The 24614-nt window shown below is 43.4% G+C and overlaps 1 protein-coding gene across 34 annotated transcripts in view; it reads left to right on the plus strand.

The window, feature by feature from the left end:
• Positions 1-9551, plus strand: part of Enox1 (ecto-NOX disulfide-thiol exchanger 1) — a 565516-nt gene extending 555965 nt beyond the window's left edge. For all 34 annotated transcript variants that reach the window (XR_003950851.1, XR_003950849.1, XR_383179.3 and 31 more), the window contains one exon: positions 8601-9551. Coding sequence is in view for 27 of the 34 variants with exons in the window: in XM_006519001.4 (XP_006519064.1) it covers positions 8601-8732 (132 nt within the window). In the remaining 7 variants the exon portion in view is untranslated. The remainder of the gene's footprint in view (positions 1-8600) is intronic.
• The last annotated feature ends 15063 nt before the right edge of the window (positions 9552-24614 follow it).

The following is a 24614-nucleotide window of genomic DNA, read 5'->3' on the forward strand; positions in this document are numbered from 1 at the left end:
GCCACTACTGTCCAGGAGAGGGCTTCTCAGAACGTGGCTTTCCCTGATGGTGGCATCAGCATGCCAGTACGTTATGGGATACTGATGCTGATTTTGCCTGGGCACTTGAGAGTAGTCTGCTAAAGGTTCTTTGGCTGTCTGGAGGCTTTGGCCAGTTGCATTCTGGTAAGTACAGAGACTCACTTGTCTCTGCAGGCCACACAGTGGAGCACACAGCACTTCATTTGTCTATGTTGGAGATTGGAGCGGCTGTGCAATGGTGCCCCTTATCAAGCTCTGGGGTTTGTTGGGTAGCATCAGAAGTGATAAAAGGTCTTAAGCCATTTCCCTCTGACCGGTGATATAGACCCAGACCCTGTATGAGGAGAGACACTGGCAAGAGCCACAGCTCCCACTGTGGGATGGCCGCACCCAGTCCTGACTATAGTAAGTAGCTGGGAGTGGGAGCCATTTAAATAAAGTAGCTGTAGGAACGGAGGTTCCTTCTGCTGCCATGGGGATTGCCCACCAGAAGTAGGACCTCGAAGGTCTCCATCTGTGCATGCCTATGGAGAGGATGTTTCTCCCTCTGGTCCCTTCTACTATAATTCAGCCCAGGTAACAGACAGAAGCTAGGCCTCTGCCAGAGTCTTCTCCAGACATCCTTCACCCCACTATGCGCAGGGTTGGGATACAGCCTGGTTACGGTGTGCGAGGCCACCTCAGACAGCCCGAGAGCCAGATCTGAGAGATGGCTGAAGGAACCATATGCACACCTGCTGTCAGTGGTGGGATGAGCCCTAATCTACACCATCTAGCCCTGGTGAAATCCCTGGGGCTCTAGGGGCAGTTCTAGCTTAGAAGACAACAGTGTACTTCCCTCAGAAAGGAAACACACAGAGCTCTCTCTACTTCATTTCTGCCCACACAGTCCTCCATCTCCTCGGGGAAATGTCCAGTAGTGCTGCCAGGTTTCCTCCTCATTCCTGAGGTGAATGTAGCTATCACAAAAGACTCTAAAAATGCTGGGTGCCAGAGACTGGACCACATATTCTTTCTAGCCCAGAGAGGCTATGGGGATATTTATGCATTTTAATCCAGAGAGGAAATTCTTGCTGAATTCTGGAATCCCATATCTTCAAGGGCTTTACAAAGAAAACAAAATAACAAGAGATTTGCCTTCTTTAAGAGGATTCACCAGGGCCTTGTCCCCACATCAGCTGCCAAGAGGCTCCCAGTCCTGGATCTTCAGGCAGCCTGAGGATGCTGTCTCCAAGGTGAGCAGCCAGACCTGGCTGCCTCTGGTTTAATCAGAATGAATGGGGAGTTGGGGTCCTGTGCAGAGTTTTGGTTACTGATGCATTAAGGCATCATGGCTCTATCCCACCCACCACTGCACAGCAAGTTTGCCGCTTCTAATGATAAAAGCAATATGTGACATTTTCACTCAGAACAACAGCTTCCTTAAGATTTGACACTACCACCACTGGTACGGTTGTAAGCCAGCAAGCATTTAGATCCTGCTCACCCTTGTAATGACGAAAGCAGACCCTGTCCAGCCCTGTAATATAACTGTTTTTTACTAGCATTCCCCCCGAAGGCTGGACTTGGGAATGAGAGTGATTGGGAATGGAAGCGAGGGCAAGAATTAATTTAAAATATGCTGGGCATGTAAATTGTTCATGGCTCCTAAAACCATGTAGCCCCATAATAGGCCATTTTACAGCTAAATATTACTCTTGTTCCTGATAATGATATTTGCATTTTTGCTTCCCCCCCCCTTTCTTGGCTTATTCCCAGCTACCCACTCTTTATTTCTTCATCCACCTGTCTTCTATCAGAAATGTGAGGCAGGCAGACAAGATGGTTCTTTCAGGGAGACAGGGCAAGGGCTTCAGGAGGCTTTGCTGAATCTTCAAAGCAGACACCTCCGAGTCTTCACTCACCTTGAACAGAATCCTAGCTGTGGGCTAAGTGACTGAGTGACCCACCCTCCCATGGATGCTATGCCCCACTGATCCTGGAGTGGAGCTGTGGCAAGTGATTGCTTCCTACCTGTCTTCCTTTGCTCCGTCTAACTACTCATACAGTCTAGGGCAGCAGTTCTCAACTTTCCTAATGCTGTGACCTTTTAATACAGGCCCTCATGGTGTGGTGAGCTCCAACCATAAAATTATTTTCATTGCTAAGTTCATAACTGTAATTTTGCTACTGTTATGAATCGTAATGTAAGTATCTGTGTTTCCCAGTGGTCTTAGGCAAACCCCATGGAAAGGGTTGTTCGACCCCCAAAGGGGTCACAAGCCCTAGGTTGAGAACTGCTGGTCTAGAGGCTCTTCTCCAATCTACACACACACATACATATATTTTCTTTTGAGACAAAGTTTCATCTCTGACTGGCCCAGAACTCTACATAGACCAACTAGATACACCAAGCTAGTCTCAAACCTACATGCCTCTGACTCCCAAACTCTGGAATTAAAGAAAGCAAATTTGCATCTTCAAAGGACTGTAATCCAGGTGTGTGTGTGTGTGTGTGTGTGTGTGTGTGTGTGTGTGTGTTTGTGTGTGTGTGGTAGGCTGCCCCACCCACCTCTGCATAATTTGCAACCTCTACTCAAAGCTCCTCGAGTGGTTCCAAAACAACAGACTCGTTATGATCTGATAACAAATGCTGCCAGACACAGGCAGACCCACCTCTGTGGCAGGACACCAAACAGCTTGGGTGCTCAGAGGTAGGTGAGCATTTCCCACCAAGGAAAAAAAATCATCTACGTTTTTAAGACATTTCTCTGCACATGCACAGTTTCAGCATCTTTCCAGTTTCCAGGAGATCCTGGCTTTGCCTTCATGGCCCGCCATTCTTTCCCTGGGCTGTGGGGGATGGTGACGGTGGGTGAAGTGTTCCTAGTGGAATATTTAAATTTCCCACATGAATAATCCTCACTGTGATATATGTGCTGGTGTTAACAGCCAGCTGTCAGTGAGCATTAATGAACGATTGCATAGACAGACTGTAATGAATGTGCTTTTTAGGTATCGGAGCACCTCCAGAAGGGAACAGACTTTCCACTTGACTGCAAAACAGAATATGCTCACTCACAGTTAAGGGAAGCCAAGAGGCCTGCGTGACGCCCCAGGAATGCGAGAATATGTCAGTCCTTTTCATGTACCCAGGTTAGTCCTGTGGTCTAGAGGGCATCAGGACAGATGGCCAGCACACAGCAAAGATCTAAGAGAGAGAGAGAAATTGACTCACATGGACAAGGTCCCTGGGTCTAGTTCCTAGCAACACGCTCCCTCCCCCACTCCACCATATTAAATAAACTTGAAAACCAGACATAAAGGAGTCAAGTACCAGATTGAGCAGGGTGGGGTCGCAGTCAAAGACTCACAAAACCCAAGAGAGCAGAGCAGCCTGGAGTTCTGGCCAGGAGCATCCCTCTGGACCATGTGAGCCAGTGTGGCCTCCCATCCCTCATCCCTTCCTCCTCCTCCTCCTCCTCTTCCTCCTCCTCCTCTTTCTTCTTCTTCTTCCTTTCTCTCTCTCTCTCTCTCTGTTTTTTCCCCATGAAGTCCTCTTAATTCTCCCGTGTTTATCTTTTCCTCCTCTGAACCTCCCTCCCTCTTCCAATTTCTCTCCCTATTCCAAATCCTCCATTTTATCTTTGTTCCTTTCTTCCTCACCTGCACTGAACACTTATCCTATGGCCTCTGTGCCTGCTCATACCATGCTTAGCACAGGGACACAGCAACAAGCACGGTTCACACACACCCCAGAGGTCAAAACCCAGTTCATCATGTGCAAGAAATACGGCTTTGCACTCAGCCTCGCTGGTGCCTCGCCCTATGCTAGCATCTTTTCAGTGTCCCAACTCTTCAGCCCCCCCCCCTTACCTGACAGTCGCAGCTCTATCACATCACATCTGTCTGCAGACCTGGCTAGGAGGCTGTGGGCTTGGGCTGGAGCCAACAAAGCAGGACACAAACGCAGCAGGACTCACATTTCCTCTGGGATGTCAACACCACGTAGGCTCCGGGGTTCTTATGGGGCCTTTTCACCTGTTTCCTTTAATAAAGCTCATCACAGCTCAGTCTTCCTAAAGGATTAAGTATTAGAAGCCCTCGCCTGGTGGTAATCCCAGCACTCAGGAGGCAGAGGCAAGTGGATCTCTGAGGCCAAGGCCAGCCTGGTCTACAGAGAGGGTTCCAGGACAGCCAGGGCTACACAGAGAAACTCTGTCTGTTTTTTTTGGGGGGGGGGGTTGGGGGGGGTTGTTGTTATTTTCTGGAGAATTTAAAACAAACAAAAACAGATGAAGAAGCAGCCCATGAATATAATGGTAGGAAGGGAAGCTGTGAGAGGAAGATGGTAAGAGATAGTGACCAGTCAGGGAGATGAGGCAGATAAAAATATTTGTAAAGCAAAACTGCTTTGGAGAATGTGGAGGGCAAAAAGCATAGCACACCGTAAACACGTCAGGAGATGGGAAAGGCCAAAAAACCATCACACTGACCTAGAAGCAGCTTCTCGCCATCTTCCCTCGAGTTGCACACGGTGACCGTGCTCAGGAAAGAGTTCTAGGTTAGGTGAAATCCCCCTACTGTGTACATATGCTGGGTAGGGTGTTGCGCGAAATGCTTCGTCCCATCGTATGACAGACCACAGCTCTTGGCTGAGTGCCACCAGAAATGATGGCTCACTAAACCAGAGAAGCTTAGGAACTTTAGAACTTGGGTTCATCCCTCGGGGGTAACTCACTTCACACCCTCCACCTCCTCCATTTAGCTGTCTGTAGTTATTTGTGTTCTATGTAGGAGGGCGCAGTGGGTAAAGGCACTTGCCATGCTAGCCTGATGACCTGGTTCAATCCCTCGAACCCACCTGTGGTGGAAGGAGAGCGCAGAAGATGTGAAGATGTCTCACTTGTACACACACACTGGTGTTTGTGCACCCACATCCATACATATGCGCATATGAAAGAAAAGCACATAGCAAATACTACTTACATTTGCTTGTCATTAGCATTTGTTTAAAAGGGGGGCACAAAAGCTGTCTCAGTTTGAGCTCTGTGTCACAGCTGAGCAGATAGGTACATTTTGAATGGCTCATCCTAAAACTCACATTAACACACGAGCACAATCAGATCAAGTCCTTGAAGCACTTAGTAAATTTCTTCCCAGTTAATCCCCTAGTCTTGTGAATGAGAGAGGAAACAGGTCTGAAGAGATTTTAGTACCTTGAAGTGAGTGCTGGCCATGGCTTCCCCATCATCTGTCTGCACAGCTCCCGGTATGATGTGAGGGTGCTGGTCAGAGGCAGCATGGAAGTGTGCACGAGCCTGATCCATCTGGAATCCTCAGGGTTTGGTTGCTGGTGTGAATGCTGTTGGTGTTGCCCAAGGAGTCTAGAGGCCTGACCAGAATGCTGCTGCTAATCCCCTCCATGCAGCCTCCTAATGAGACCATGGCTTTCCAACTATAGTGCCAGGACCCAAGTCAGCCTTATCTGACCCCTCAGTCTCTATATTTGTAAATGCTTCCCTATCTCATGAGAGTGTGGCTAGAATGACAGAACCTTCCGGTATTTCGTTTTGCTTTTTAAAAGCTGTCTCACTGGTTAGACTTTCCCAGCCAGAGCAAGCAGGCTACACGTATTTGCTACCCCGGCCCCACAGCCTCCAGAATAGATGATGTCTTCAGACGCTTATTCTATCCTAAAAATGTAGCTGTTACCCTCCTTCCTCTGCTTCTCGTTGGGGGTGGGGGGAGGGTAGTTATCCCGGACACTAGCTACCAGCTAACCCCACTCTGCCATCCTCGTGGCCAGGGCCTCTGCTTGATCTGAGGGAAGACAGCTCAACCCAAGAATAACACCCCAGTTTGACTGGCAACGTTTTCTAGAGGTAAAAGAAAGGAGTTCTGGAAGGGGGCAACACGCCCTCACACAGCCGCGTGGAATAAGGAGAAAAGATTTAGAGAGGGGAAAGAGAAGAGCGTGCAGAGGTGCAGCCTGGCTGCATAAAGAAAAGGTCTCCTGCATGAACTTAGGAAAAAGGATGTAGCCCGTCTACTGGAAAGAAATAGCCAGCAGGGCTGGCGAGAAGGCTCAGCAGTTAGGACAACTTGCTGTTCTCTTCCAGAGGACCTTGGCGCAATTCCCAGCACCAACATGATGGCCACAACCATCTGAGGCTCCAGTTCCAGAGGACCTGATGCTCTCTTCTGGCCTCCATGGGCACTGCATGCCCTGTAGTGCACAGACTTAACAAGCAGGCAAAACACCCATGCATATAAAACTTGTTTGCCTGTTTGCTTTTTTAAAAGGAAGAACTGATCTCTGTGAGAATGTAGACCTACTTGGCCAGATTTTAAAAACTACACAAGCTGTACATCTGTAGAAACAACACAGATTCCTCTGCTAACATATACAACTTTCATAGTTTTAGGTGTCAGTAAGAAAGTGTCTTCTGGACCTAACACTGACTGCGTTCGAATACATAACCTCTGGTACTCGTCTTGTGTGACCTTTGACCACAGATCTTGACCCTTCTGTCCCAAAACTTTTACTACTACCATTGTTGTCTGTCTGTGTACTATATAGAGACAGAAAGACAAAGGGGTGATGGCTTGTGCTGGGCACTGAGTTAGCCCTCCCAACTGCACAGGGAGATGGTTTTTCTATTACACATGGAGGGACTGAACATCACGGGTATTAAATGAGAGCTGCTCAAGAGCAGGCTGCTTGAGGCTTAGCCCAGAGTTGAATCCGCGACGGTCTGACTGAAGCCTCGATTCTTAACCCATATGGAATTGCTGGGGAGCTTGTTAAAAATAGATTATCTGGGCTACATTCCCAGACTGCTAACCAAGGTCTCCAGAGGAGCAGCCAGGGAGGCTGCACTCTCAACAGGAGCCCCGAGTGCTTGGTGCTTCTTGTCTGGCTGGCCACTCCAGCTGAAGAGCAAGCCGATACAACAGATAAGTCCCCAAGCCACACCCACGGGTCTTTACCAAGCTCTGTTTTCCCCATTGGCCACACGTATCTCGTGGATAGAAATGAGGATCTTAAGAGAAGATAATCTTACAGTATCCCATGGAAAGAGGGGGCACTTTGTAAGGTCACTATGAAAACTTCAGCAATCTGTTTAGTAATGTTTTATGGGTTGACTTGGGAATCTAATAATCCTTCTAACATAGTTTTATGGTACAGTGCATTCAGATTTCAAATTACATACACACAAATATCAGAACACAATCTACTAGGGGATAGAGAAATGGATCAATGGTTAATGAATACTTACTGCTCTTCCAAAAGACCCCAAGTTCAGTTTCTAGTACCCACATCAGGTGGCTCCCAACTACCTGTGGTTCAAGCTCTAAGATCAGATTCCCTCCTCTGGCATCCCCACACATAGTATAGACATACACACATGGCATCCTCACACAAATGGTATAGACACACACATATAACCAATGCTCATAAATACATATAAATAAAAGTTAATTTTTAAAAAAGAATATTATCTATTTTACCTTCTAGGAATGCCTCTTTTTAACTAAAATTTTATGCTATAGGCCTAGGAACATTGAATCTATATGGAATGTCCTCTCCGTGAATATTAAATACAGTTGATTTGACTTTCTATTAAAGTACAAACCAAAAAGACAAACTTAATATTGTTAAGTGGGAAGTATAGTCTCTACAGTGATCTCTCTGTAGCAATGACATCATGAAAAATGATAATTACTCTGCTTCATATAGCATTTCTATGTGCCCAAGTCTGTGCTAAGCTTTGACACCACCCTTATTACATTTTACTCCCATTTTCTAAGGCTCAAAGAGACTAATTATCTTTGTAAGGTTCATTTAACTCTTAACAATAGCAGATTGGGGTTTCAAACAGAATATCTGCCCCCAAATTAGCCATTTTATTGTATAGGTTCTTGCAATGAACCCAGATTGGGATGCAAACATAGTAAAACAAGGATAGCGACTGTGGTAGGAAAGATCAAAGTTAATTTTGTTTTAAATGAAGAACAAATAAATCATTAATGCAAGAAGTTCCTGGGGGGGGGGCGTTAAGGAAAAAAATTAACTGAAACATCTGTCTAGACATTGTTGCCTTTTTTTTTTTTTTTTATGACTGCCTATCAAGACGTTTTACTGCTATAAGTCTGAGGCTTAGTCTTCATTCCTAAACCTTTATCATCTCTAAGAAGAGAAAGCGGTTGAATGGCAAATAATCCAACCTTAGGGGCTTTCTGATGAGCTACAGAAAGTTTCTGCCCTAGGCAGGTGAGACTGGGCACAGCAGTGGTGGGGAACTGTGCTGAGCCTTTCTTTTATGTCGGGAAGGCTGTTAAGACATGGTCCTGCCCATGAGGCATCTCTCTATCCATGGGAAAGGCAAGCTCAGGACATCCTAGTCCCTCTTCCCACACCCACCCTGCCAGCTGCTTACAGACAGGGTGATCCAAGGCAGTCCTTCCCCTTATTGCCTGACAGCCACGGATAAAACTAAATGTCTCCATGGAAAGCAGAGCTTACCTAGGTCTGTCCATTTCTGGCTTTCTGTTGGGCTGCTTTCCCAAAATTGACTTCTCTGTCTTCCTAACAGATATCCGCCAATGAAATTGAAATGCTTCTGATGAGGCTGCCACGGATGTTCAAACAGGAATTCACTGGTGTGGGAGCGACGCTAGAGAAGAGATGGAAGTTGTGTGCCTTTGAAGGAATTAAAACGACCTAACTGACGTCCAGGAGAGCTGGAAGCGAAACCGTCTGAAGCCAGCCAGGGCTGTACAGTACAGGAGCAGGAGGGCTGGGGTCTGCCAGCGTGGGACCTGTGCGGAGCCACCAAAGCTTTGTTCAGTGACATCTGTGGCGTTTTCATGTGCGTGGAAATGTAATTGTGTACCAGTTCCTTACACTAGACCAAGCCTCACACTATGCCAGACCTGTCCCTATGAATACCAAGCAAAGATTCCACAGTCAATGATCACAAAATCTCAAACTAGGCCTTGCTGCAGAATAGAGCAAATGCTTACAGTTAATGGCGCTGTAGCAATGGTGGTTGCCAGGCTACAGTTATGTATGTAATGTATAGCTGACAACATTAAATGACATTTTCCTGATGGTCTTTCTGTTTTCGTTAATAAAACAACAACAAAACAACAAAAAAGTGATTTTACAGTGGGGGAAAAAATCATACCAAAAGAAAACTTGAATATGTGTTTGAACAGTTATTGTATTTTGTAAATTAAGTTATATGCTGTTCCAGGGACTTTTGCCTTATTGAAGAGGCAGAAAACTATGATTGGACTCCTTGAGAATGCTTTATCAAGGATATTATTTTTCTAATGTAACGGTTCTCCATCGCGTATTCTTTTCACATGGACTGCATAGCAATTTTCATAAAATGTAAATAGAAGGAACAACTGCTGCTGTCCCGTGCTTGGTATGTAACATTCAGGTTTATGCATTGAAAAAAACATTCGGAAAATATTCCTGTTACAAATTTTATAGCAAAGATATTAATTTTTTTCAATAAATCTTGACTTCTACCATATCGATTTTGTGTAATAATTTTATTCATACATTTTCATCCCTTCCTATGCAATCTTTTTCTCGTTCCTCAGATGTGTGCACTAGACTGCCACTTTAAATGTATTAGATATGAGGCAAGCGACATTAAGAGGGAAGAAGCATTGCTAATATTAGGAGATATACAGTCTGGCTTAGGGAGCACAGTACAGGAGGTGGTTCAGGTCTGGGGTGGACACAGCTCTAGTACCAAGAAGAAAACATCTAAATCCAGTCAACAACAGATTGTCTGTTGCTCTCCGTCCTCATGGCAGGTACTGAGTCCCCAGTCGGCTCAGCCCAGCACAGCGGGACATACATTTATTTCCTATAAAAAGGGAATGGAGTCATTTGTATAAAAGCCAGCAGTTTAGACAACTCAGTCTCCCCTCTTCCTTTTACCATCATGAAGAGTAGAATGTGGCTTTAACTTTTCCTTTCCTTTATTACATAAAATTCCCCCCAAAATACAAGTGCTCAAGGTATTAATTTTAAATGATACGTTTTTTAGAAAGACGGCGGAACAATGAGCGTTCTCAGATACGATGAAAATGCAGCCATAATCTCCTATTGGGCATTGTCTTAGTCAGGGTTTCTATTCCTGCACAAACATCATGACCAAGAAACAAGTTGGGGAGGAAAGGGTTTATTCGGCTTACACTTCCATACTGCTGTCAGTATCACCAAGGAAGTCAGGACTGGAACTCAAGCAGGTCAGGAAGCAGGAGCTGATGCAGAGGCCATGGAGGGATGTTCCTTACTGGCTTGCTTCCCCTGGCTTGCTCAGACTGCTCTCTTATAGAACCAAGGTTATCAGCCCAGAAATGGTCCCACCCACAAGGGGCCTTTCCCCCTTGATCACTAATTGAGAAAATGCCTTACAGTTGGCTCTTTTTCTGTGATAACTCCAGCTGTGTCAAGTTGACACAAAACTAGCCAGCACAGGCATTATTAGCCTCGGGTCTTTTTATTGAACCCTGGAAAATGAAGGCCCTTTGTCATACCTCCCATAGCATCTACATGTGTATTTGGTTCAGGCTCGGAGCCAATGCTGTGTGTGTGGAGATGAATGAAGAAGACCCTCTCTCTCCATAATGTGTTCAGAGCTCAGTCTGAAAGAGATGTTCCCCCACCCCCAGCTTGTATATGTGAGCTTTGAGGCAAGGAAGCTGTACTAGGAATACTGTAGACATCAAAGCGAGTGCTAGTGTCAACTGGACATGGTGGCACATGCCTGTAATCCCAGCACTCAAGAGTCTGAAGCAGTAGGATTAAAAATGGGAGGGCAGCCTACACCACAGAGTAAGACCCCATCTCAAGAAAGCAAACAAAAGCAAATCCCACTATCCCATTAAACACTGTCAGCATTTGCTCCCATTGACTGATAACCATAGCCACTACCATCCTGACAGATTCCTAGACTATGACAGTCAGAAAACAGATGGCATCATTCATAGATAACACTGTTAAAAAGCAGACTAAGGTTCACATGAAAATGTGGGTGGGGTTAAAGATTTGAAGATTCCATTTAGATTCTACTCACAATGATAATACATTAGGGAGGGGTGAGGAGGCGGGACCACAGCCTTACTGGTTCTGCCTGCAACCATGGGGGTGTTTTATGCATGTCGCTTGCTTCTTTCTGAGTATTGCCAGGAACTGAATCATACAATGAGGCTATGCAGAGTGGAAACCATAACCTGCAGGTCTGACCCACCAATCAGTCCAAAGGAGGGACAGCAGAACCCGAGATCTGACAAGATAATGCCAATTCCCAAACGGAATGACCACGAGTCACAACTTGCAGGAATGGGCAGCCAGTTGGACTTTCGGACCTTCTTACATGGTTCCTAGAAGATGAGCTTTGGTACCAGGATAATGTTTACCTGAAATGGGTTTTACCATTACCACTCATCCTATTGTATGTCAGTTGTGTACTATCCCTGGATATATGACATCTCCATCCCACCCCACCCCATCCTACCCCACCCCGGTGCCCATATATCTCATCCCTTCAAGCTGATCAGATCATGAGTGCTCTGAACAAATCAACTGAGCCATTTCACTAACAGGGTCATAAGTTGAAGTGTTGGAAACTAGGGCTTGGGGCCCAGCTGGGAAAGAAGTCCCTGAGGGTGTGTCTTGGAGGATATAACTCATACCTGGCCTTTCCCTCTATCTCCCTGCTCCCTGGCTGCCACAAGGTGAACAGCCTCCTTTACTTCATGATCTTGCTGCCATGAAGTTGTTCTTCACCCTTGGGGCTACAGCAATGGATGTGGTTTGTCCCGGACTGAAACCTCTGCAGACATGAGACAAAAAAACAAAAAACCTTCCTCCTTTACGTTATTTTTCTAAGAAATCCCCTCGCAGCTATAAAAGGTTGACTAATAACAATGTGAATAACTTGGCTTTGGAGGGAATAAACTTTAAATTAGTGTACAGGCTCTCAGATTCAGATGGGAATGCACTCACACTGCCTCTGCAGGGGTCTGGGGTTTCCGTATGCCGGTCATCCCAATCTCTTTAAACCTCGGGGTAACACTGTATGGAGAGATTATTATTGTCCTCTTTTGTCATACATGGATAATGAAAGCTCAGATATTTATATAACTTCGCCTTCTTTGCAGTTTGCAATGTTAGTCTGATGTTTAAACCCAAGGTAGACTCCACTACATTCTTTTTTAAAAAAATCATACTTTAGCTCTGTCTGTCCCCAGACCACCTGTGACACCTGTGCTTTCCTGGTGCCTTTTGATCATAGCGTTCACTCTACACCATCTCTTGTATATGGGTTATAGATGAAGATTTTTGAGGTCTTTCCCTAAGTCTCCCAGTGAAAAATCAGGGTTCTTGGCTCCAAAATTAAGCACTGATTTTTGTCTCAAACTCTCTTCATTGATAACATCGGAAAACAGGACAGAATGATCAGGGGTCTTCTCTGCCTCCCAGAACCCTTTGCTTATGAATACCCAATGGTAGAATGTTAGAAAATGTTTCAAAATATTCTTAACCCCAAATTCCAAGCCCCCTAAATGTGAACAAAAAATGTATTTGTGTTTGTTATAATGCAAAACAGTCAACACAATTCCTACTCAAACTGAGGTCAATCACCAACTTCTTTGTGAGCCTGTATCCCTGGAGGGCCGGGGGGCACTCTCCCCTGATGCTTGTGTTCTTATTGGAACCTTTTATACTATAGTTACATTGTGAATGTGGCCATATCTCTCAGTCTAGAACAGGAAACCACTCTTGCCTCTTTGAGTCAGACATGATAGATAATTCTTGTAAATGATTATGGGGGAGGGGGGGAGCCAAATAAATGAAAGAAAGGTCTACACAGGACATCTCTGGTGGCTGAGTAAGAACATGTTCAGGCTTTGGGTTCAACAAAAGAGGCTACAACTTTGTCCCTCTTTTCCTCTCGAAGGCAATGTCTTTGCACAATCTTATTTATCTTTTTATTTACATTGTTCTTGTGATAAAAATCTATACTATGCTTATCTTGAACATTCATTAAGTATGCAATTTGGCAACACTAAGCACATTCACAATAATTAACCAATCGTACCCAGAACTTCTAATCTCCAACAAATGTCTCTCCTTAATGAACAATGTTTTACTCACTCCCCTCAAGCCCTTTGCTTCCTTCTGTCTCCCCAAGTCTGCCTATTGTGACAGCGTGTGTCCTCCTCTGTCTACCTGCCAAGTCTGCCTATTGCGACAGAGTGTGTCCTGTGTGTCCTCCTCTGTCTACCTACCATTCAGCCTTTTGTCTTAAGGATTCACTCACACTGTAGTGGGAATCACAAACTAACTCTTTCTGTGAGGCTTAATAATATTCCCTGCTTTGAGAAATCTTGCTGCTTTGGTTCGCCTTCATCTACGTCTACTGAACACAAAAGCCACAAGCTATATTTGAAAATAATCAAAAGCAGCTTTCAAATGTGTAGAAAAAAACATGGTTTCATGGATTTGATCAAAATAAGATGCATTCACATATGGGAAAAAAGTGAAAGAGGAACAGAGGGCTTAAAGAGCGGAGATAGAAAATCCAGGCTAAGCATTATCAGATTGTTTTGTTTACTTGTTTAAAAAGCCCCAAATCTACAGATGTGAATATAAATCTTGGAGTAACCACAGAAACTAGGAAAGTAAAGAGGACTATGGTATGGGGAAGGGGAGTCCCAGAGGGAGGAATAGCAGGAAATGGGACAAATGATGGGGGTAAATACGGAAGAAGAGGTTGAGAGGGAGTGAGAGGGATAAATCACACTAAGAATGTTTGTAAAGGTCTTAAGGGATCATATCTTTATATTTGCCTAAAATGACACGTAACACATATAAGTTTGTGCACACACACACACCTTATTCCATTTGGGCTTACAATGCTACTTATAAGAGCTATTGACCATCTAACAAAAACCTCAGTACCAGACATGAGAAAATCCCTTGTGAGGTTTTGGTCAGGGGAGTACAAGAGATGCCCTAAGCAGGATAAGGCACTGCAGTTGCTCTTGGCTGCCTCCCAGGAATCAAAGATAAGATCCTATGGCTCCAGACACTATATACTTCAGACACGAGAATCAGAAGATTTGAGCTAGATCTGACCCTGAAAGTCCGAGGACTAACTTTCATTATACCAGAAGATTATATACAAGTTTCCAGGGGAGAAAAGCAACCATATTCCTATGCATCTGTGATGCCTATGAATCACAGCAATGACCAGCATAGCAAGATATTCCTAAAGGTACAGTAGTGACACTCATATCTTGGCAGTAGCCAACAACTATATAATTGAACGTAAGGTCCACTCAACAGGAGGGAATCATGTATGGCACTAGAATCCTAGCCAACACTACCCATGGCTAGTGAGGTCGTGGATCTGAGGAACAGAAGCTACTGCCACCAATTTACTGGATCAGTATAATTCCTAATTGAATTTGAAACCATACTTATATTCAAATGTATTAATTGCTTTTCTATTGTAATCCACAAATGCAAAGCAGAGAAACACACTGGGAATGGTCCATAGTTTTGAAACATCAGTGTCTGGCCCTAGTGACATACTTCAGCAAGGCAATACCTGCTAATCTTACTCAAACAGTGCCACCAACTGAGGACCAAGTTGTCAACCATCTGAACCTATGGGGGACATTCTCATTCAAGCCACCACACCACAGCTATGTGTAGATTTTACCCCTCATCAAAGAAGCTTCCCTTTGAAGCACACACAGTCCACTACAGTCAATCATACTTGGTCAAAATAAAGAGAACATCTGATTGCAGGTGCCCAGTGCCGATGGACACATCTACAACACAACTCCTGCACTTAAGGCTCAGAGAACATTTCAGAAGGGCAGGGCAGGGAGACCATAAGAGCTCAGAGACCAAGGAAGTCTTCTGTGAGAATGTGTCTTCTTGAAATGTCAGGAAAGCTTTCACCCATGAAACCACCACAATATGGCTGGCCCAAACAAGACCTGAACAAATATCACACCAATTGTCATGCTAACATAGAAGGGAGAAACCTCTGGTAAGCAGTTAGCGATGCTTCTAAATAAAGCAGAACAACCATGTGACAGACACACTACCACTGCACATGGTAATCAGGGCCAAATACATTCAAAGGAAAAGAAAGTGTAGCTCTGCCACCTTCTCGATGAAGGCCAACAAAGTATACAATCTTCAAAGATTTAAAAAAAAAACTATTATGTATTTTTAGCCCCAAGGAACCATTACTAGGAAAAATTATAGTAGTAACTGGAATATGTAATAGTGTTACTTTATAAACATACATGTTTATTATCATTGCTCAGACTTTCATAATCAATGGCCCCAGTAAATCTAGAAATAACAGACTGATTATGTTAATCAAATTAGATGTCAACTGTTGCCTACCTCTGCAAAGATGCCCAGAGAGTCACAGATGTTCATGCTGTGTCAGTCATTTCTTAAATAATGTATATTCACTGGGACCAGACTAAAATGGAATGTTCTTACTCTGCAGGGGAAAAAAAAAAGAGGCCCACAAAAATAAATTGCATACAGTTTACAATAGAAAATAGTGTTTTACTCTACAAAGCAGAAAAAGTGGTTAGTGTACAATAGAAAGTGCATCACATGTAATGAAATGTATTTTTTTGTCTAGCAAATATATTTATTGTACGATGAAAATTCTAATATCTTCCCCTGCACAAAGAAATTTCTATTAGAAAGCTCATTTGCTATGTGAGGGGGAAAACTCTTTTTCTTGTTTACTGTAGCAGTCTATCTTCATATCAGCCTACAACACTTGTCAAGTTCACTTAAGAAGAGCTATATGTAGATAAGAAGGGGATGGAATAGCGGACCAGAACATTCCATCTCATCTGCCTTTACACCGAGGAAGTGCCATGTAAGCCACGGATTCTAGAGGTAATCTCGTTTTTGAGAGCATTTTTCTTTACAGATGAAAAGTCAAAAATTGGCCAATTTAAGGCTTTTACCAATAAATAAATCTTTTACCTTTGAGTATATATACACATAAGTGAGAGTTTCTTCCTCTTGTGTGCTTTGAGATAGAATATGACGTATGGGATTGGAAGTCAAACACCGTCGTTGAAAGAAGATGACAGATGAAAACTACTGTGGGCCATTTGTTAAATAGACATTGATTGTTATGTCAAGCCAACATATCACAGATTACTTTTATAATTTATAATCACAGGAAGTCAAGTTTCAAGTACAGAGTGCTATGAATCCTTACTGAAAATAATTGCCACTCCCTAAGGCTGAGCAGAAACTGGTTAGGATTTTGTATCCTGTGACCTTTTATTCCTCAAGCACATGATAGAAGTTTAGTTCAATGCATGCCAATGAAAGGCTGGGCCTGGAATGTCAGCCGACTGAGGGATAGAAAACAGCAAAGACGGAGCCAGCCTGCACTGAACTTTTTGTATTGACAGTCTATGACTTAGGGCAGGTAAATGAAACATGTAGCCTCTGGGTCTAAGATGGGTAAATCTCGACTATCAAGGCCATGGGCAGCCTTCTAGAATAGCCCTCTCCGTCTGAAGATGGGGACTTGATTAAGTCCCTGAGTTTTTTTTTTTTTTTCCTTGAAATGGAATGACACCAATCCCACCCATAGTCATGTTAAAATGTTTTCTATTCACTGGGTCTTCCTATGCCATCAGGGGTGGTGGTCTCTCTCCTGGCCTCACTGTTTACTACTTGACAAGATTTTCCCCTCCCTGGCCCCTGCCAACGTGTATTAGAAAATCTGCCTCCAGATCTCTCTCTGTACCAACAGATGCCTAAATTAAAAATAATAGGAAACTCTATCAGTCCCAAGAACTTTGAGGTGTGTTTGAAATAAGAATTCTAATTTCTCAAATAATCCAGATTCCCACAAGCCTCACTGTTAGGTTTCAGGTACTTAAGAAATACATGAGAAATTGGTCATGTTTCTAACTCAAACCAGGCATCTTGGAAGAGAATCTTGGCAAAGGGAAACCTGGTGTGTTTTCTCAAACAAGAAAATAGAGTATCTCATATTTGAGACAATAGGGTTAGATATTTTCTCTGTCCTTGTGCTGGCTAGATTTATGTCAACTTGACACAAACTATCATCCTCCAAGAGGAGGAAATCTCTCTGGTCAGTACCTTTTCATAGTCTTCAGACTTGAGTGTTCACGACTCAGAGTCCTCAGCTACTTCTTTATACTTATAAACCTTTTGATTCCCATGTCTTCTTTTTCCATAGGACCTTCCTCCATGAGCATTCATTAAACTGGATCACTGATTGAAGTGAGTTTGGCCTAATGCTGCTTGTGTTATAATGTTAATTTTGGCCACCCAAACTGCTTACATGAGTGTCTGCACTTTTAAGACACTGAGAGACTCTGCCCCCAGATGGCTCCAATTGGTAGATGAAGATGCCAGCAGCCAATGGCTGGGGAGGACAGACAGAGGTGGGACTTTTAGGATTCCCAGGCTTGGGAGAGGGAGGAAGAAGCAAAATCACTATGAGAGGGGCATAGAATGGACCAGCCTTGTAAGAATTCAGGTAAGTGACTCTGGTGGCCGTTCCCCATTGTGCCCAGGGTAGCAGAGATGAAATCTAGATTTTAAAAGATGTTAACTCAGGAGTATCGGAGAGGAGTGTTAGCTAGCAGGGGAAGGTTTAGAAGTGCCCAGACATTAAGCTAGTCATGACATAACAAAACTAACTGATGTGCATATGTGTGTTTCCTTCATGAATCCAGAGGGCTCTGGCAGGTGGCTGAGAAGGCAGAGTGGTTAACTACCACAACAACTGATTTGTCAGGTCAAGTACAGTGGTGTGGTTTTATTTTTGTTTTGTTTTGTTTTGTTTTAATTAAGTAGGAAATAATACTCGTGGATGTTGAGATGTGAGCAATAGCACCTCCAGGCAGAATGTTGTAAATATCTGGTTTTGCCAGCCATATGTTTATAGGGTTCTAGTAGGAAGAAAGAATGGCTATAAAAATAACCACCCAGGGCATAAGAAAATGTGGAGGTACTATTGAGGGGTCAGACTACTTAGTTAGAAAAGTAAGTATTTCTCAGCTCTAGTGTCTCCTGCCAGCAAGAAATACCAAAAGTAGACTACAGCTAGAACAGGAAACCAATCAAGTGTCTGTCTCTAAGATGCTCTATAATGATGTGCAGGTATGGGGGTCAAGATAGGGGAAAAGAGGAATGCTTATGTGCTGCTGCTGGGGAATGTATGCTGACTCAGTGTTGAGATCCAGGTGTGCCTTGTTCTAAACGCCCCTAGAGTGTGTGAAACAAAGGTTTTCAGGCTTCATTTTATTAGCAGCCTTTGACTCCATTTTGAGAAAAAAAAAAGATGACTAGGTGGACTCACAAACTATGCCACCTCTCAGACACCTTCAGAGACTGACAAATGAGTTATTCATAAGTATGGAAGGTGTTGTATAAACTTCTCAGGGTGAATTGAGCCTATAGGGGATACATGGGTATATTAAAATCATGTCAGGGAAACCATGCCTAAGAGCGTATCAGACAAACCAGACCAAGAAAAGGACCCCATAAGATAATGACACTTACCTCTGTGATAACATTGTTCCACATTAGTTTATTGTCTGATACCTGGTGTACGTGTGCCCAGGACTGGTAAAAGGCAGACTCCTGACTGTGCCCTAGCTCAGCTTGGTCTCTCTGTAGATGAAGCTTAATCAACTCCCTACCTATCTCTCTTCACCCATCCAGACTTGAACCTGAGCCCTCCATTTCCTCCTCTTGGATCTCAATCCACCCTATAGATGCTCACATTGTGACTTCAGCAGTAGCTCCCTCTCAACAACGGTCTGGTTCATTATCAGTGCAGACTCCTTCTCAGCTCACTTCTGAGCGCTGCTATAACCTCTTTAACTCATATTTATTCTGTAAATCAGAGAGACATGTTCAATATGTGCTGTGGAATATATGGTATGAGAGCTAATATTAGCCATCAAAGTTGGAATCAATGGGCCTGCATTCTCCTTACTCAGGTTGCCAAGGTAGGTATGATTATTTGGCAAAGTGCTGTCATGGAAGACTCTCAACTCTGTGAATGTATTTGTTATTAAATGAATTATGACACTGTCGAAAGACACAAATGTGCTCATCTATGTGTCTGGCATAACATACTTATGATGTACAGCCACTATGAAAATTAGTATAGCGACTTATCAAAAATAAAATCCAGCAACCCCCCTCCTACCTAAGGGCCCTCAAGTAAACATATCATCATATCATGGGGATCTTAGCATGCCCAGGTTTATTATTATACTATACACAAAACCCAGGAAATGAAACCAATCTAGGCATCTATCAATGCCTGGATAGGCAACAAAACTGTGGTACATATACACAGGGGATTTTTTTTCTTCATCTTAAAGGAAAATGAAATCACGACATGTTCAGAAAAGCAGGTGAGAAAGGAAGTCACTAAGTTAAGCCAAATATGAAAGGCAGACAGACATATTTCCTCTGTGTATTTTCTCTCATACATAGGATACAGATTTAAAATGTGTATGGAGGGACAATGAGTTTAGAAAGGGGACCATGAGCAGGAAGTGATCTTGTGTGGGAGGAGTGGGAAGAGAGGATAATGGAATACAGAATGAAAGCAGAAGGGAGACAGTGGGACCAGCAAACGCTGGCCGGGGGGACAGGAGAGTGGAGTGTGAAGGGGATGAATCAGAACAAGTGACAGGTGTGGTAAGATATGTACCAAAGTAGTATGCAAATTACTTCATAGTCTAACTTACAACAACAACAACACACACATGCAAAGGGCCAATGAGGATATTGAAGTGAAAACATGGTAGGGCCTAAAGTTAGAAAACAGTGGCCTGGAAATCACTTTCAGGGAGCAAACAGAGGCCTGACCAAGGGCCCTTTCTCTCTTCTGAAATAGCAGTTTCTGACATTTTATTTTTTAAGACAAGGATACTATGTATCTCAGGCTGCCCAGTTTCCTTACCTCTGGCCTCAAGTACAGACATGAGCCACAACACTTCACATATGTAGCAAGTGTGTGGTGACCTGAGATTGACGCAAGATAGCCTTCTCATTTCTCCCCAGCATATGTAATGAAGCAAGGATCCTCACCAAATCTGGGGTTCACCATTTCTGTTAGTCTAGTAAGCCAGCTCTCTCTAGGGATCACCAAAACTGTGTCTGACTGTTATCTTCTGGGATTATAGGCAGGCCACCATGCCCATCCAGCCTTTACATGGCTTCTGGGCATCATGCAGATCTCTCAGCACTATGTCTAACTACATGCCACCGTGCTTCTTGCTATGATAATGGATTAAATTTTCTGCAACTGTAAGCCAGCCTCAATTGAATGTTTTCAAGTTGCTGTGGTCTCTTCATTACAACAGAAATCCTAAAACAATCCTCAAATTATGTTCTATGGAAACTAGTGGTAATAAGATACTATCAAGTGATTGTATATGTGCATGTGCAAGTATGTATTTAAAGTTCTTTGATCATACAAATAAGCATAATACTCCTAGTAAGCATAGGACACGTTAACATGTTGCAAGCTCCAGATTCTGGACTTCTTTACCTGGATTTAATTGGAGTCTTCTGTACTTATTTGCACATAAAACACATTAATTATAGAAAATTATGAAGACATCTTAGGAACAAGTGTTCCTTACATCACGGTCTGAAAAACACCAGTCTAAATTATAAAAACATGTAATGACTGCATAACAATAAGAAAGAAGCTGAGAGAGACCTGGAAGCCTTCGTAGCACAGATAAAGAAAACACTCACAGTAATTATTGCCTTGAGTTCCAGATGAGAACACCAAGAGGCAGAAAAGTTACACAAGCCCACAGAAGAGGAGAAGCAATCCTGGAATGCATCTGCTTGCTTCCAAGCGTCCTATCTCCCTCCCTGATGGAGTGGAAGGCCAGATACATGATGAGCAGCAGCTCAGTCAGAGAGAGAGAGAGAGAGAGAGAGAGAGAGAGAGAGAGAGAGAGAGAGAGAGTGTGTGTGTCTGGTGGTTGAAAACCGGCTGTGGTTCTGGCTTGTCCACCAGCTAGATCTCAAGGTGGTTAAAGCATCATTCAACAGTGGATTAGGAACGCCATTCTCCCTGAAGTTCAGAGAAGCAGGAAAATATTTTAGGGACAGCTTTGGGACACAGGAATCCCCCAAGGCTTTCCCATCAACCATAATAACAATGACATAAAATTTATTCCCTTGTCATAAATCTGGTCATTTAAAAATATTCCAATTGCTTAATACTTTCAAGATTCTCTTCCCCTTGCTCTTTCCTAATTTTCCAGTGAAATCTCAGTGATGTATTCCGGTATGGGTGTATTAATATTCTGAGGAAATATAACACAGGCCCTTACAGTCTAATTTTGGAACACTCATCACAGAAATAGTTTGCTTCCTCCTGTCCTATTTTTCTTTCCGATTGTCAGCCTGTTGGGCTACATTAAGCTAGGTGACGGCTTTTCTCTATGAAACATTTCTTTCTTAAGGGCCTTTCCTTTGTCAGGGATGGTGGGAGGCCCCAGAAATGGGGAAGCCACAGCCCTCAGCTTCCTTTGAACTAGGGAGATGAAACACAGAGCCATAGAGGCCACAGGAGAAAGCACCAGCAGGAGAGAAGGGACAAAGGTACTTTGTTAGGGAAGCTATTCCCTGTCATAGTAGCCCCTCAACTTTGTATCTCATCATGGTAAGGCACTGAGATGGACCGGTTTCAGAACAGCTTTCAAGCCATAGCTCCACGTTCAAGGAGATCACTCCCTTGAAGAAAACATCTTAAATACCTTTGTGCTCCTACAATAAAAAAATGATGTGGCTCCAGTGTTTCTAGGGACATCACCAAATTCCATGAATACTTGACTACTCACCCTTCCAAAGTGCAGCATGGCTCCAGAGTGTCTAACTTCAGCATCATTGGCATTCTGAGCTGTGCCCTTTGCTAAGATGCAGTCACTCACACTAGAGGATGCTCAGGAGCTCCAGTTATCCACCAGATGATGGTGCTATTCCATACCTCCATCGTGACCATCCAAAAATGGCCCTCATATAGTACTAAATATCTGAAGGAGGTCAACACAGTCTCCACTAGCTCAGAATTGGTGTCCAGGGGTATTAGAAAGCCATCCCCCAAATCTCAACCTTGTTCAATATCAATCCCATGGCCAGTTCTACCAATTCACGTCTGTGGGTGCCAGCTTCCAAGCCCCCATCCCAGTGTACATTTGGGATCTCCCCTGTTATTGTTTGCATTAAAGCTTTCTTTTAGCAACTATTCTTTTTCACCCTTCCTAGACCACCACCTTTTTGTTGTCCTGCTCACCAGCTTCTAGAGGTTTCCACTAAGCTTCCAACCATGAGTACATTTTCCCAAGATTGTAGAACTTGATTCTGAAGAACTTGGAACCAACTTAGTATCAAATTAAGCAAGAATCTCCAGTCACGTGACATTGGGCTCATTCAAAGTCATTTTCTTGTTGTGATTGATTCCTGTAGCACACCTTGGGATGTCTCCTCAAGCTCTTCTCTCTTCAGACTGAAGTCTCTGCCTGTTTCCCCAGACTCCCAGCCTTCCAGAACTAGAAGTGGACAAAGTGTATTAAGATATTTAAAAGTCCAGAAATAATATCACTGATTTTAAGTCATATCGTGGTAAGATGAAAACAAGATTTTTTTTTTTCTGAGACAAGATTTCTTTGTGTAGCCCTGTCTGTCCTGGAACTTACTCTGTATACCAAGCTGGCCTTGAAAAAGATTCACCTCTCAAAGATCCACCTGCCTCCGCCTCCTAAGGGCTGAATCAAAGACATGTGCTACCACCACCCAATGAGAATAAGAAATTTTTAAAATATTTTACTTAAAAAATTTATACAATATATATCAACCATTATTTTCCCTCCTCCAATTCCTCCTAGATCCTCCCATCTCCCTTCCACCCAGCATCATAGTCAGAGTCTCTCTCTCTCTCTCTCTCTCTCTCTCAAAGCAAAACAAAACAAAACAAAACAAAACAAAACAAAACAAAACAAAACAAAACAAAACTCACATAAAAAACAACCATGAAATCTGTTTTGTGCTGGCCAACCATTGCTGGGCATGTGACCTGCCCTGGAGTGTTGCAGTTAATCTCCTCCCAAATATGCCCTGGCAATGAAAACACGAATCAGTTAATATGATTACATGCTGTGCACCTAGATTGGGCAGATCTGCCACTACACTACCATCTTCCACATCTATGAGACCCTTGGAACTTGCGGTTTCTCCAGGCCATGTGCTTCTGCTCAGCTTTTCTTCTTCTTCCTCCTCCTCTGAGTCCTCTCCCTCTTCCATTTTCTTCTTCTTCTTCTTCTTCTTCTCTCTCCCTCACCTTCCGCTCCACCTTCCCTTTTATCTGCCCAATCATCAGCTCTCCTTTACTTTACAAATTAAGGTGGTGAGCAAGTTTACAGGAAATCACCTGAGTGCTGACTCATTCCTTGTTCACAACCACTCATAGGAGAACAGAATTAACATCAAATATAATTAGCCCCAGGGCTATCTACAACACTGGAGTGTGGTTGATATTCTCAATGACAGAAGAAGGACTTGAAAGTGAGTTTGGCTACTGTTAGCACCCATATGTTTCCCTTCATCTCCATCCCATAATTCTTCAGAAAAACTAGTGACTTTGGAACGTTGTCAAGCAAGGGCTTTCCAGTTTTCTACCAACTCCTCTCCTCAAACAACAGCGCGCATGCACACACACACACACACACACACACACACACACACACACACACAAACACACACACTGTAGTATCATATAAAAATCACAAGTCAATAGTCTACACTTAATAGCATAATGTTAAGCCAGACATGATGGCACCTGCCTATAATTCTAGCACTTAGGATGTATAGGTAGGAGGGTATAGGAGTTCCAGACTACCTTGGTTGACATGTGAGTTTGCCTTAGACAAACAAACAAACAAACAAACAAACAAACAAAAAAACCCATGTTGCTTACTCTGTTAAGCATACCCTTACTTAAGTAACAACTCAAAGGCTCCCTTTATTCCTATTTAACAGTTGAGTAAATAAAGACATATGGAAACTTGTTCTAGATAACACACTAAGGCGACAAAGATGGTTCCAGGTTTACAGTGCTTGTTAAATGGTTAGATTCGCAGACCCCACATAAAAATTGGGTAGGTGTGGTGGCTCATCTGTAACTCTAACCTCCAAAGATGAAGATGGAGACAGGGGTTAGGAAAACTAGCTGCCTCAGCAAACCCTGGGTGTAACTGAGAGACCCAGCCTCAAAGGCTGAAAAAGCTGATGAAAGAGCTATCAAAGAAAATTCCTGAAATCAACCTCACACATGTAAATAGGCACATGCTTATATTCATATCTGTGTATACACATGCATGCACACCACATACATATGAAAGGAAGAAAGACCACATAGCCAATAAGATCTAGGGCTGGGATAGCTTTAAAATTCTCTAATTACCTTCCAATCCTCTGGAGAGAAGATAATATT

Source organism: Mus musculus, chromosome 14 (assembly GCF_000001635.26).
Source record: "Mus musculus strain C57BL/6J chromosome 14, GRCm38.p6 C57BL/6J".
Classification (NCBI taxonomy): Eukaryota; Metazoa; Chordata; class Mammalia; order Rodentia; family Muridae; genus Mus; species Mus musculus.